This window comes from Pseudorasbora parva, chromosome 19 (assembly GCF_024679245.1).
Source record: "Pseudorasbora parva isolate DD20220531a chromosome 19, ASM2467924v1, whole genome shotgun sequence".
NCBI classification, from domain to species: domain Eukaryota; kingdom Metazoa; phylum Chordata; class Actinopteri; order Cypriniformes; family Gobionidae; genus Pseudorasbora; species Pseudorasbora parva.
In genome coordinates this window covers 3154161-3169746 of record NC_090190.1, presented here as the reverse complement: position 1 = coordinate 3169746, position 15586 = coordinate 3154161, and the positions used below count along the sequence as shown (strand labels likewise).

General features: G+C 37.8%; 1 protein-coding gene across 5 annotated transcripts in view; it reads right to left on the bottom strand.

The window, feature by feature from the left end:
* Nucleotides 1-15586, bottom strand: part of trps1 (trichorhinophalangeal syndrome I) — a 151297-nt gene that overhangs the window by 98117 nt on the left and 37594 nt on the right. For all 5 annotated transcript variants that reach the window (XM_067425817.1, XM_067425821.1, XM_067425820.1 and 2 more), the window contains 2 exons: nt 6915-7774; nt 1071-2149 (listed from right to left, as the gene is read on the bottom strand). In XM_067425817.1, coding sequence (XP_067281918.1) covers nt 1071-2149; nt 6915-7774 — 1939 coding nt within the window. The remainder of the gene's footprint in view (nt 1-1070; nt 2150-6914; nt 7775-15586) is intronic.

Sequence of the window (15586 nt, the reverse complement as noted above, 5' to 3'; positions counted from 1 at the left end):
CTGAACAGAGGTGTTGTTCATGATCATTTAATGTTAACGAATGCATTAACTAATGTAAACTAATACAACCTTATTGTAAAGTGTTACCAAAATAATGAATGAAATCATATCAAAATATCCAATATTACGTGGAATAATATATCATATTTATATATTTAACAAACTTATTTGGATTTAGTGAAGATAATATTAGTGGTATTTGGCTGCACACAACTCAACGGCTCTACCTTAAGTCATATTGGCAAAATGTTACGGGCAAAAAAAGGTCTGTTGTCTTTTTTTGTCTTTGAAACCAAGAAGTTTTCTGTTGGTAAATGCAACAAAACCAGCTTGAACCCATTGAGGAATTTGCGTGGGAAAATCTTTCGCCTTCATGTGAAATTCTGCTTGCACTTTATTTTAAGGTGTCTTTGTTACACAGTAATTATACATTTAAGTAATATTAAGTAACTACATGTACTTACAATGAGGTAAGTTTTAGGGTTAATTGAATGTAATTATGCATCATCCATCATGGTAACTCTTTATTTTAAGGTTCAGTTATTAACTAGTTTCTTATTATCATGCATATTACTAGGATATTGTCTGTTTATTAGCACTTATAAAGCTCATATTAATGCCTTATTCTGCATGACCTTATTCTACATCCCTTAATCCTACCCAATACCTAAACTTACATGCTACAAAAACTACCTTACTAACTATTAATAAGCAGTAAATTAGGAGTTTATTGAGGCAAAGGTCGTAGTTAATAGTGAATGTGTGTTCCCTATACTAAAGTGTTACCAGAGTTATTACTACAGTAACTACATGTAATGTGCAACAAGGGCACTGCAAAATAAAGTTTTACTGAAATTTCAGCTCGTGTTGACTATTGAAATGGCTGTATTTTGCCAGTGAACATTCAAAATGTGACATTAAGAGGGTTATAGGTGCAAAAAAAAACGTACTGACCCAATCAAATAAGCTCACACTCAAGACCCCTAGACATGGTTTGGGTCACTCCATGTTTGGAGCACAAATAGTAGTCACATATGCATAACAAAGATGGATCTGTTATGTGGTGTTACCTGTAGTGACGAAATATCTCCTCCTCCACTTCGGTCAAGAAATGGCACTTAGTGCAGGCGTACTCTCCGGGATGGTCCCGCCCTGGCCCCGCCCCTCCATCCCCTGATCCCTCCTCCTCCGGTTTGACTTCCAGTAAGGTGTGAGAGGTGTGTGCGCTGTCATAGTGCAAGAGAAGCAAGTCAATATCGGTGGAGGTGAATGGGCACTGATCACACAGGTGTGTGACGGACGCTCGGGGAGCCGGCGGGGACGGGGCGGTCGTTCCTCCGGCTGTTAGCAGAAGAAGAGCGCAGTGCGAGCAGGAGCTTTTACGGCAAGCGAAGGGGTAGGAGATCTCCCCCAGGTGCTTTTCGGGAGTGCAGAGCCCACGGGGGCAGAAGGGGCAATGTTTGATGGTGCACTTGTGAATGCTGTGAGCACGCTGGTAGTGATGCAAAAGTGGAGCCACGACGATGACCTCCGGACCGTGCGTCATGGAGTAACGGAAGTCGCAGAACTGGCAATTGTAGCTGGTTACTACAGTTTCAGGGTCACCTGTTGCCCCGGTCTTCTCCTTTTTACGTAAGTCTCCGTCACGTCCCTTTCTGTCCCGCTCCCCTGGACTTCCCTCCCTGACGGCCGCTTGACCGTGTCTCTTCTCATAGTGCTCAAGAAGCCTAGATGCGCTTCCGGATTCGCAGCTAAAGCTGCAATACTTGCACCAGAAATACGCCGCAGGGGTGTCACCTCCAGTGTGGTTTGGGGAGTCAGACGCCCTGATTGGGACAGAGTACCCAGCCACAGAGTCATCTTCGGCCCTTACCGCCACCCGATCGGCCCACTTCCCTTGCTCATCAGTTCCAATCCGTGGTATGCAGTTCCCTTTCCGCTCATTTGAGGACTTGTCCTCGAGGCTGGAGTTGGACGGAGGTGGACTCTTCATCTTGTTGGGATGGGTGGCCAGGAAATGCTGCTCGAGGTCCACAGAGGAGCTTCCCATGTAGGTGAAGTTGCAGAACTTACAGCGGAAGTACTTGGTGTTGCCCTGACAATCTTGCGTCTTCCTCCCGATTCCGATAAAGATGCCGGCTAACGTCACCTGTGAGGTTGAGGAACGGATGACAAAGAAAGAAAATGAGATAAATGGAAAGAACAATCATCCGTGAATTACAGAGAAATAGAAGTCTGATATAATAAGACAGACAACAGACTTTCAATAACCCTCCCAATCTCCAAGACGAGGCGGCAGTTATCACCGCACAAAGGCAAATCACATTTTATGCTCTTATTACTCCTCAGCGCTGAGAATTCGAAATCCTCCAGCGAGCAGATGGAGAACATGTGAAACCTGTAGAGGAGTTGAAGAGTAAAGCAACCATGCATGCAGAGACGAAATGGATCTTTTCTGATTAATAATATCCAGGTGTGACTTTAGTTCGGAAACTTTTCTTAAATCAGTATAATTGCATGTATTAGGGCTGCACAATTAATCGAGTTTGTAAGCGTGATTACAATTGCGGATGCCTCAATTATAGGCAATTATATTGATTTACAATTTAAATAAATCAATAAAATGTGATCGCATTAACAAAAAAAAAGTCCACATACTGTATATTATTCTGTGTGCTTAATATGTTGTTGTTTTTGCTACAGCTTAGCTTATTGATTTATTTTGTTTTAGTATAACATTGTAATACCATGCATATTTTACTTTTTTTATTTAAAGAAACCAAACCAATGTATATTTGACTTTTAGGGCATAAATGCAATAGACAAAACAATAAAAGTCTTTTCAGGAAGAGTGTTTTCAGCGTGTTTATTCTGATATTACAATATGGCATGCAGTCACTTCTAATAATGGCATAACTATTCAAAACATCAATCAATATAAATTGTGATAATAGTAATTTACAATCGCAATTACCATTTCAGGGGAGTAAACGACAACTATGATTTTTGACAATTATGATTTTTGTCATAATCGCACAGCCCTAGCATGCATATTAAAAAACAGACATGCATACGTCTTAAAAGAAGATGCAATAGATGTCCAGCCTATAGGCATGCATATGGAAAATATAGCTGGCAGTCACAGGGCCAAACGAGTGTATGAGTGGGAGGTCTTGAGCTTCATATGCACTGTGGGGAATTTAACGTCATGCTCCAGACAAAACACTCAAGGAATGTCACAGCGCAGACAGACCCTTTCCCCTGAGCAGCCCCTGAGCTGTGTGTTCAAGCAATGATTAAATAAACACCCACTGCTTCTCGTACTGTGTGCTTGACTGTAATTCTACACACACATATTACAGATACAAAGTGGACTAATTTAAAGTCTCAGCTGGTTGCTCTGTATCACCTGTCTGAGCTGAGCTGTGTTTATTAACTTGTGACACAGACCACAAAAGATTTGCACAGATGATATTTACGGTCCTATGATTTCTGGAAAACACGGACGGAATCGTGGAAACCAGTCATAAAAAAACAGAATTGAATGCACTTCATTTATGATGGATTATAAAAACAGGTGAGTACACTTAAATCAAACTGCAATATAGACTATAAATATAGATAAAGACTAATAATAATAAAAAACACTATTAATAATTCATTATTTTAAAAAAATAAGGAATTATCAAAATGTTTCTTCCATGTTTTAATTTAAACAGTAAAGCTTTTGTGCAGCACTTTTTAAAGTTTAATTTCATTTGATTAAAAGATCAATTAAATTAATGTTTTATGCCTTCACTTGATTGCAAGAAAAATTAAAATACACCACAAAAAAAGACATTTCATAGAAATAATAAAATAATAATAATAAATTGCTGTTTTTATGAATTCAATTAATTAGACATGGTTTTGGATAATAAAAATGTAATTAAACCATTAAAATTGAATCTAGAAAACGTCAACAAAAACAAAACAAAAAAACTGATTTTGGTAAAAATAAAAGAGAATTTGAGAAAGGAAGAAAAATGTTTTTTGTTAAATTGTACAAGTTTCATGATTTCAATTAATTAGATATGCTTTTGATTACAAACATATCATTTAACCATTAAAGAAGAAGAAGAAGAAGAAGAAGAAGAAGAAGAAGAAGAAGAAGAAGAAGAAGAAGAAGAAGAAGAAGAAAAAGAAAAAGAAAAAGAAAAAGAAAAAGAAGAAGAAAAAGAAAAAGAAGAAGAAGAAGAAGAAGAAGAAATAAAAAACAAGTTTAAAATGCCTAAAAACTAGGCATATTGTTCGAAATGTATATATATATACGGGTCCCCCTATATATCAATCAATATTCAGTTTATCAATATAAATATTAATAAACAATTATTTCATAATATTTCATAATATTAAATAAATAATAATCAAATATCAATTTTAAATATATATATTATAAAATGTATACTATTTTAAAAAATATAAATAGTATATTTTGAATATTATTATTACTAAATTCATTCACAGTTCATGGATTAATGAGTTAGCAATAATTCAAATCATCGCATCTGGCTGGTAAATTGGGCAAAATCTCCTCAAGCTCAGGCTAAACGTATCCCATCTTAGCTCATTTCGCAGAAAGCGAACTTAAATATGCCATTTACATTGTAAACATGACATTGTTGAAGTGAAGAGTGAAACCGTGCTGAAAGTTGTGCAGATAAATGACTATGACATCTGTTCATTACCCATCGTTTAAAATAAATCGACTGCTGTGTTTTCACTGGCTCCCCTCACCAGCTTCCCTACGCTCTTTTTCCCCCTTTTTTCATTGGGAAAATGAGAAATCGCAGTCGTCGATATTACTGCATGGAAAATTCCACTAGGAACGAATTCTGAATAGACTCATTATTCAAACTTTTTTCCTAAGAATTTATACGGTATTACGACAATTTGTAGACAGGCTGATGTTGAATTGAAAAAGATCATGGCCGGTGTTATTAGAAGAAAAAAAACATCAGGTACGCTGTGCTCGCTTGATTGAGTACATGCACATGTGCAGAGCAGGCAGCTGTTCATAATGGTCCATTTAAACATGATACAGTGAGACTAGTGCTACGATAAATCAGCCAAAAGTCACAGAACAAAGCCAAATGCAGTGTGCCAGCATGATCCACACTAATCTCCTTCACATTTTTTGTTTGTTTGTCTTTATAAATCCGAAATCACCAAGGTGATGTGACAAATGACGCTTGCATTTCAGTTTCAGCAGAGCAGCATGATTGCTTATTCATGGCGTTATTTTAAAACACACACATGAACAAATACAGACTCTATGAGGGCTAGTCAAAATTTCAGAATGAATTCAGCCAATGTTCTGCGTGTGCATGACTTTGCATGCATCAAATACGGCTAACATCCATCTAGTGGCTTTATTCTGTGACATAAATTTTAAGTTTCTCTGTTGTGTGCATGCATCATTTTTAAGCCTTAATGACCCATGGGTCTGACAATAGCTCTGCTCCATAATGTAAGAAGCCACCTTGCTTCCTACATAGGCAGCTGCCTTATAAGACAGCATCTTAACTGAAATAGGCCCTCATAAGTCACTACTCTGTAATTTTTTTGTTGTTGTTGTTGTTGTTGGTTTAACTTAAAAAATTAAGTAACCTGGTTTCCTTAAAAATTTGAGTTTATTGAAATTAAAAATTTGAGTTGATACAATGAAGGAAATTTGTTTAATGAATACAAACTCAAAATATTATTGTATCTGAACCACATACATTTTTTTTTTTTTGATAAATCAAGAAAATTGCACAATTTGGCATGTTTCACTGCGTCATCAGAAGTAAAACACACAATTACCCTATATGCTTACAAAATCTTTTAATAATATTTGAATAAAGGTTGTCTAATCTCAAAAAATGTTCATTGTTTTAACTCAAAATGTAAATTTCAATGAACTCAAAATGTTAAGGCAACCAGGTAACTTTTTTTCTAAATAATTTTTTACAGTGTAGAGCGGTGAAATGAATCATATTTTGAATTCAATTTTGATTTTGGCTTCCAATGATTATGAAACAAAATAAGCGATTATTGTGCAGTCCAGCACACCATCATTTCCTTCACAGCGGTGCTTTCGTTCCTCCCGAAGCAAAACTTAACATCCAAATCAGCCTAATAAGTGAGTGATGTAAAATGCATATTATGGGCTTCAGATACGTGCCTAACCAGTCGTATAGCCTACACACAAATATGTCGAAATGTCGTTTTGGTAAGTATCCTCGTGAACACAGCCGGTTATGTCTTAAGTAAAAGTAAACAATGAGAAAGAGCATGTGTGTAACGCCATATTGGATCCGTGCAGCAATTAAAGTGACAGTAGCCTCATAAATCTGCTGCAGTCATTAATAATCATCAAACAACAAAAGAACAAAGATAAAATCACTCAATTTTGTAGTTTTAGTAAGGATTCGTCTATAGTTAATGTTATTTTACATTTGATTACTGTATTCAATTTCAATTTAAGGCTATTATTTATCTGAATACCACTTTAAGTAGATCTTCATAAAAAACCCTAAAGCATTGTTGATCTGTTGTATTTTTTGTCTGATTTGTTTGTAATTAGTTCTTATTTTATTGCTTATTATTTACTTGTTCTCTGTAACTGTTTTGAGGAATTTTTACTTAGATTAATTAACATAGTATTCGTTTTTGCTGAAGTATCAATAATTGTGAAATTTCATTGACATTTAAAATGAAATAAGAAGACTTTGATTATATCATGATTTCAATATTGGCCAAAATAATGATTTTTGCCATAATCGCCCTATAAGACACCGATTCAGAAAGCTCCACATAAAAAGTATCAGATGGGCGACTTGATTTGATTACAATACAAGTGAATGAAGCAAAACTCCAGAATTATGTCTCACCTGTACGTCGTAGGTGCCGTTAAGTACGGAGGACCTGGGAGACCCTGCTTCAGCCGCAGAGCCACTCTGAGCTGATTGGCCGAGGAGGCGCACTGAATCTTTGGCCTGTGTCTGGGCTGTGAACTGCACCATGTTGTGCAGTGCCAAAATCTTATTGTCCAGCTCTGCGTCCTGCCGCGTCCGATTGTGCAGGCCCAAATGGTACTTACGAAAGTGTTTGATCAGGTCCGTGGGGTCATTACCGTAGTAGCCGTACCCACAAATGTTGCACTTAAAGTCTTGTAGTTTGGGTGAGGTGGGCGGAGGTGCTCCCGTCTCAGCTCCCAGAGGGCTAGGAGCGTCCTCCACTCCCCCAATCGGCCTCTGTGGATGAAGGGTAACAGGAGGGACTTTAGAGCCTTCGACAGCTGCGCCACAAGGGCTTCCAGAGCCCAGTAAAGCGAGTGGGCTGTGTGTGACGTCCCTCTCCTCTCCGTTAATGACACAGCCCTGTACGATGACGCCGCCCGACCGGGTTTTTGGCCTTAAACCGTTCCTCTCGTCCTCAGCATCCACTCTCTCACCCGGATCAGAGGTTGTTGGGGAGGCGGCGGAGTCCTGCGGTTCGCTATCGGTGCCCTCACGGCTGGAGTAGGAAGCTGCCAGGTTGTGGCTGGAGTAATGCAAATCAGGCCTGTCTGGTTTGATGGGTCCAGGGGAAGATGGTTCCTCCTGCTCTTCGTCCATTGTCCGGTCGGGCTCAGAGGCCTGGCTCCCCGTGTTCCCGCTTTCTGGCCCCGTGGCCTCGGCCGCCACCGCCTCGCCCTCCTCTTCTTCACCGCCGACGCTTCTCAAAGGGGGATTCTTTTTCCGCACCATATCTGGAACCCAGCAAAAGACCAACATTAGCAACTCATAACTAGGCACGAGAGATGAAATTGTGTCTGTTCACACCCGGCATGACATGACTACGATGACAAAAACAATCACAGCCAATCAGAAGGGAACTGGTCATGTGGACGGAGTCTCGCTGCAAAAGCACTTCATTTAATATTAATAAAAATACATACCAAGTAACTGATCATAGAACACACTTGTTCACAGTCCAAATGTTCTAGTTTCCTTTCATTTATGTTCAAGATCTGAGTTGAATTATACTCTGTCGGCTATAAAAGTATTCAAAATCACATAGCTCAAATAAAATAGCTCATTATCCTTCATGTTGTTCCAAACCTGTATGAGTTTCTTTCTTCTGCTGAACACCAAATAAGAATATTTGTAACCAAGCAGATAGAACAACCATTCACTACCATAGTAAGGAAAAAAAACTATGGTAGTGAATGGTAGTTTTCTCTGCTTTGTTACAAATATTCTTCAAAATATCTTTCCTTGTGTTCAGCAGAAGCAAGAAACTCATACAGGTTTGGAACAAAATGAGGGTGAGTAAATGATGACAGAATTTTCATTTTTAGGTGAACTATCTCTTTAAATTCGGTAACACTTTATTTTAGGTTTGACCCAAAAATTAGTAATTAATTCCTCACCCTCATGTTATTTCAAACCTATAAGACACTGTTCATCTTCAACACAACTTAAACATTTTTTATGATGAAATCTGAACCTTTGACCCCTTCACAGACAGCTATTTAATAAACACTTCCAAGGCCAAGAAAGGAAGACATCGGTAAAACCGTCCATGTGACTCCAGTGGTTCAACCTTAACGTTATGAAGCCATGAGAACCTTTGGAGGGGTCCGAAAGCTCTCAGATTATCAAAAAATATCTTTATATTTGCCCTGAAGATGAACGAAGGTCTTACGGGTTTGGAATGACTTGACGGTGAGGAATAATGATATAATTTTCATATTTTGGGTGAACTAACCCTTTAACTAGTTGATTATTATTATGCATATTACTAGGATATTGGCTGTTTATTAGTACTTATAAACCACATATTAATGCCTTATTCTGCAACTACCATACTAACTATTAATAAGCAGTAATTGGAAGTTTATTAGATAACACTTAACCATTAAGTTAATTAGTAAACATCACTTAACTACATTAGGTACTGTAATGAACTAATAATGGACTGCACGTATAAAGTATTTATTTATCTTTGTTAATTTCAACATTCATGCATTCATTTATTGTGAACTAACATGAACAAACCATGAACAGCTGGATTTTTATTAATTAACATTAATAAAGATGAACAAATACAGTAACAAATGAACTGCTCATGGTTAGTTCATTTTATGTAATTCATTAACTAATGTTAACTAATGAAAGTTGTTCCCCATACTGTGTAATGTGTAATATAATGTGTTCTTTTAACAATAAATAAAGCTCATAATCAGTACCTGAGATTACCATCATCCCAATCTGTTTACATGATGTTCAAGCTGCCGTGTCACAGAAATAGAAACTGTGTCTACAATAGAATTGTTGCGTATCTCTGTAACACAGCTGGTTAGGACAAAAACTCTGATAAACGTGGAAAAGATGTCGTTGTGTCTCGTCTGGTTAAGACACAACATTATTACGTACGCACTCAAAGTGTGGTGCTGTCTGCTTGCATGCTTAAAACAGATTTGGAGCCAATGGCACCTATTTTGCTCTCTACAAAAGCTTCTCAATTGTTCTTTGATGATTTGCGAAAATCTGAGACAAAATGCTCTTGAAATGGTTCTGCTCTTTCAGCTCAATCCATAAACAGCAATGAGGTTCTAATATCGGTGACTATGTCGGCGCCGGCCTTTGTTGATGATGTTTTAATGAATAAAATCTGTGCACTTATGTCACTGATGTGGCTTCGGGACACACATTTTAATCAGTTACCAAAATCAAAGATGATAGGGAGAGGGAAGAAGTGGAATTTATAAAGTGATTCACAGCAAAAAATTTCCATCAGAACTCAATGAGGTCATGCGTGTTTGTTCATAGCAGGCAAATCGCACTATTAACTAGACTTTCCTTTGGCACAAACTGCCCAAAAGTGAATTTCTATGAAAGGTTTAGCATAACGCACAGTTAAACATCATTTTGCATTTGCAGGATAGTGTGCGTGTTGGCCATTTTCAATTTAGGGCAATTACGGTTACTCATGATTTAACAAAACAGGGGCCTGTCTTATTCCGACAGACCGTCGAGAGCAATTTCCTCATTTAGTCTGTGATGCAAATGGATATTAAATAAAGCAATTCATGCTTTGCAGAGGAGCCACACCTTAACCACAGCTAAGTTAATAAAAGTCTAGAGAAAATCTAATCACAAATATAACCACACCCTGTCAAATCACTCTCAGCATCTCCAACTCTCGCCATCCACGCTGGGTAAATCTGAGGCTTCACAGCATCTAAACGCTACGGCGGGTGTGCTACCCCGTTCAAAATTGAAATTGATGAGAAACGCACCTGTCTGTGTCATATTACTACTCCTGAAAAGAGATCGCATTTGAAGAAGATATTTCTTCAAATCTGTGGCGAGCGACTGATGCCGTTTTTTGAAAGCTTACATTCCTAAACTGTCATAAAACATCCAAAACTGCACATCATTATTGTATCATATCAAGAAACGCAATCAAAGACATTACACAACACGCAGGCCACAGCATGATCTGAAACGCGTTGATGAGGATGACAAATAAACGTAATGGTAATTACCGCTCCACACAGCAAGATTACTCATTTGGTGGTTTTGTACATGAGTTTGTATGCCTTGCAAACAGGTCCCAACATCACTGACAAACCTAGAAATATCAGGATATTTTAATTCCAGGCCAGCAAAAGTCACAGATAATAATAATAATAATTTTAAAAAAATACACGTTATAAATATGTTTTAGCATGTGAGAAGACAGCACCACACACTGAAATGGATGGATGGATGGATGGATGGATGGATGGATGGATGGATGGATGGATGGATGGATGGATGGATGGGTGGATGGGTGGATGGATGGATGGATGGATGGGTGGATGGATGGATGGATGGATGGATGGATGGATGGATGGGTGGGTGGGTGGGTGGATGAGTGGATGGATGGATGGATGGATGGATGGATGGATGGATGGATGGATGGATGGATGGATGGATGGATGGATGGATGGATGGATGGATGGATGGATGGATGGATGGATGGATGGATGGATGGATCTTTATCTTATGGTTCAACTCTCACTATTAACTAGTCACTTATTATCATACTCATTACTAGAATATTGTCTGTTTATTAGCCCTTATAAAGCACACATTAATGCATTATTCTACATGATAATATTCTACATCCCTTAATCCACCCAATACAATAACAACCTTACAAACTATTAACAAGCAGTAATTATGAGTTTATTAATGCCAAAGTCATAGTTAATAATAGTGAGAATTGCTCCCTAATCTAAAGTGTGACCATAAAACCTTATGATTCACATGCCTCATGAATATACATGTTTTTAGTGCGACCCACATGCTATTATGAAAACTGATTTGTAAGCAAATTCATATTTTTGAGGAGCTTTGCAATAACTCATCATTTTAAATATAAATGATGTGATTCCTGCTTCGGTTTAATAATCTGTGTTAACTTCAGTTCAAATTTGTCTAACATATTAAGCAATGCATTTGAGAGCTATTGATTTACTGAACTATATTTTCATTTTTGAGAATAAAGGTACAGCCTCGCTATCAGGATCCAATACTAAGACACATCTTCAGCAACACAGCAGGGGGTGAAAAGGAATGGAGTGGGAGGATGAGAAAAGTTTTTAATACCTGATATGCTGCACAATTACATTAAAACTTGCAGGGGAAGGAGTGAGACATTACTATTCCACGCCGCCATCAGAAACCGAATAATCTGCTTTTATAGATCCCAGGCTTTTGCGGCGTTCCTGTAGCAGTCGATTCAAATCACAAGTTCACCATTACCTCCTTTTCCTTTCCTATATTAAACTACTCCTCTTCTGTTATTGTGCCTACTCAAGAGCTTAAGTAATAAAGGATAATATGCTTTTTGAAAAGGACAGAACAATCAATTTTCTTAATTAAAAAAGTAAGGCGGGTGAATGGTTTGACAGCGGCCTGTGTCTGCATACAGAGCAGGGCTGTCCCTCGAGCGCTCCACGACTCTTGAGCTAACGTGATCTAATGACAGGAGTCAAAGCTCAATCAGAGGAGAGTTTTACTACTGTACGAGAAGCTCACAAACCCACAGCGTACGGGAGTGTTAACCGAGTGTTACTCAGTGAGGAATTCCAGGAGGTCTTGGAGAAGAGACACACAACGCTGTCATCAGACACATGATTTAAAGCTACTATATTATGTTTTGACAGTTGTTGTTTTAATCAGAGAACACCAGGCACTTCATCACTGTCAATGTGACATGGCGATGGAAAAGCTTTGTGATTTAATCACACACACAAACACAAAAAAAGCATTGTATGCATGACCAAAACTGACAATACAGCGACGCAACATTCAAAAACGCTGGATGACAAGAGCGTCACGTCAGGATAGTTCAATTAACAAGCCGACTGATGCTCAAGAACACATTGAGGCATTTGCATGTGTGCAATGTTTAAAAAAAATACACACACAAAAAAAAAGGTAATCACACACAGACCTGTTTCATGCATTTTCTGTGTTCATATTTGGCTGAGTATATGATGATAACAGCATGATCCAAAAAGAAAAAGCATGAATGATTCACATTAAAAATTGCAAACAAAAGTGTTTCATGATAAATAAAAAATAAGTAATTATGCATGTTGTTTACAAAACATAACTTTGATTTGAGTTTTGTCTCCCAAATATTAATAAGCAGTTTTGTTAAAATAAGAAATAATAATAAACTAATATTTGCTTTTTCATTTTTAGCCCTCCCCAAAAAATTAATAAATAATTCAGATATTTAAATGCATGCTCATTATCTATGACATACACTGTAAAAAAAGGGCAAATTTTGAACTTTTGCAGTACAATCGATTTGGATATTTAAGTTATTTCAACTTAAATTAAGTTGTTAAGGAGCTACATCTTGTATAAAAACTGTTTAATATTTCTTAACTTATTTTGATGAGTTAAAACAATGTAAAAAACATACTTTGTCATAACTTATTGATCATATAATTTTTTACAGTGTATAAATAAATATATTTGTATATATTAATATCAAAATTATGTTATTTATTTTTTTGCGTAATTAATTAACGCGTTAAAGTCCCGACCCTAATTTGTATATATTATAAAGACATCAATAACAATCCAAAGAGTCCACTTCTCACTGCTAACAATAAACTATGCCTCAATAAACTCCTAATTACTGCTTATTAATAGTTAGTAAGGTTGTTAAGTTTAGGTATTGGGTGGACTAAGGAATGCAGAATAAGGCATTAATATGTGCTTTATAAATGCTAATAAACAGACAATATCCCAGTATTATGCATGATAATAATCAACTAGTTAATAGCTACAATTGGACACTAAACTAAAGTGTTCCCCATATTATATAGATGTATATCTAATATATAAATGTCAAATCAATGACTACACCAATTAATTAAACTTCAAGCATCATCCAGTTGTTATAGCAACACGTCAACTCATGACAATTCATACCCACTGGACGTTTCACATCATCACAATGATCTAATGTTGTGACGGCCGCTTGCCATCGTTTTGCATCCACTAGTCTTGCTCAGCTTCCTCTCCCATCTCTAATATCAAAAGGGCCAGTCACACACACAACGCCCCGTTTGGGAAGAGGCAGTGTGACTCCTCATATGTCATCTTCATTATCAAACCCATTTAGGAGATCTTGTTTCAAACACAACAACAAACACAGAGGATTTCCTCAGTCATCTGGCCCAGTCTGCTCAGCGCTGATGAGTGTGTTAGAGCTGGGGTTTAATTCATGACAGGAAGAGGCCAAGTCGCCCCTCTGTGGAGTCCACACAATGTCCAGGTGGTTAAAGTTAGACCCTGCCCAGGTGGTGGGAGTAAATCTAATAGTTATTTCTATGCGTGTTGGCGGTTTGTGCATTTCTTTTCTGTTCGCTCATTACAGCTGCTTTGCTTAAGAGTGCATGTCAAGGTGTTGCAGCTTAATGAGTCTGCTTACACACACACTATCTCGCCCACTCACGCGCACACACTCATACACACTCGCTCGCACAAGCTTTCTTACACTCTGTAGCACAATCACACACACTCTCACACAAACACACACTCACACTCTCTCACACTCTCTCACACGCGCACACACTCTCTCACACGCGCACACACTCTCTCACACGCGCACACACTCTCTCACACGCGCACACACTCTCTCGCGCACACACTCTCTCGCGCACACTAACTCTCACACACACACTGTCACACACACACACTCTCACACACACACACTCTCACACACACACACTCTCACGCACACACTCTCACGCACACTTACTCTCGCGCACACACTCTCTCACACACACTAACTCTCACACACACACTGTCACACACACACACTCTCACACACACACACTCTCACGCACACACTCTCACGCACACACTCTCTCAAACACACTAACTCACACACACTAACTCACACACACTAACTCACACACACACACAGACACTCTCACAAACACACACACTCACAAACATTCCCACACACTCACAAACACACACTCTTACACTCTCTTACACTCTCTTACACTCTCTCACACTCTCTCTCACATACTCTCCCAGACACACACACACACACACACACACTCTCTCTCTCTCACACTCTCACACACACACACACACACACACACACACACACACACACACACACACACACACACACACACACACACACACACACACACACACACACACACACACACACTCTCTCTCTCTCTCTCACACTCTCACACTCTCACACACTCTCTCACACACACACACAAGTCAAGGTATGTTTCTTTTTCATTAAAAGAATACAACTAAGTAAAAACGTAATCGTTTTAATTAAAATGCACCAGCTACATATTTCACCAAAACATCTCAATACAATGACAACATGTTTCTATATTACTTTAACCATTCAAAATAAATTAAGCTATTTTCAACTTTTTTATACATTATACAAGAACTCATTTTTAAATTCAGTTTGATGTCATTTAAGTTGAAATGACTGAAACATTGATTGTACTTCAATTTAAGGCAGCAACACATGATTAAATTGAACTGATTTATGAAACTGAATTCACAGTTTGAACTGATACTGATGTAAATGAATTAAACTGTACAACTATAACTCCATATGATCCAACTGAAGATTAACTTATAAACTTAATTAAAGAGAAAATCTAGGTAAAGTCAGTCATAAGACAAGAAAGGATTGGAAATTAGCCTAATAACAACGTTGCCCTATTTGCTAAAATATATTTGCTTTTATGTTAATATTCAGTCCTAGGGTAAATCATATACAATAATGAAAAACAAAAAATATATGCATGCATTATGGAGCAAAAAACTTTTGTTAAAGGACTTCAAACGTTCAGTGTGTTCCTCAAACTATTGAGCATTTTTGACCATATCAAATATAATACATTTATGTGCATTCTTCTGTGATTTTGCATTCTTTTTTTAAGTCTGAAAGCTTTATTCCCCGTGAAAAATAGTGGCCTGTACACTTTTCAAAATGTCTGTTTGTTTTCCAGAGC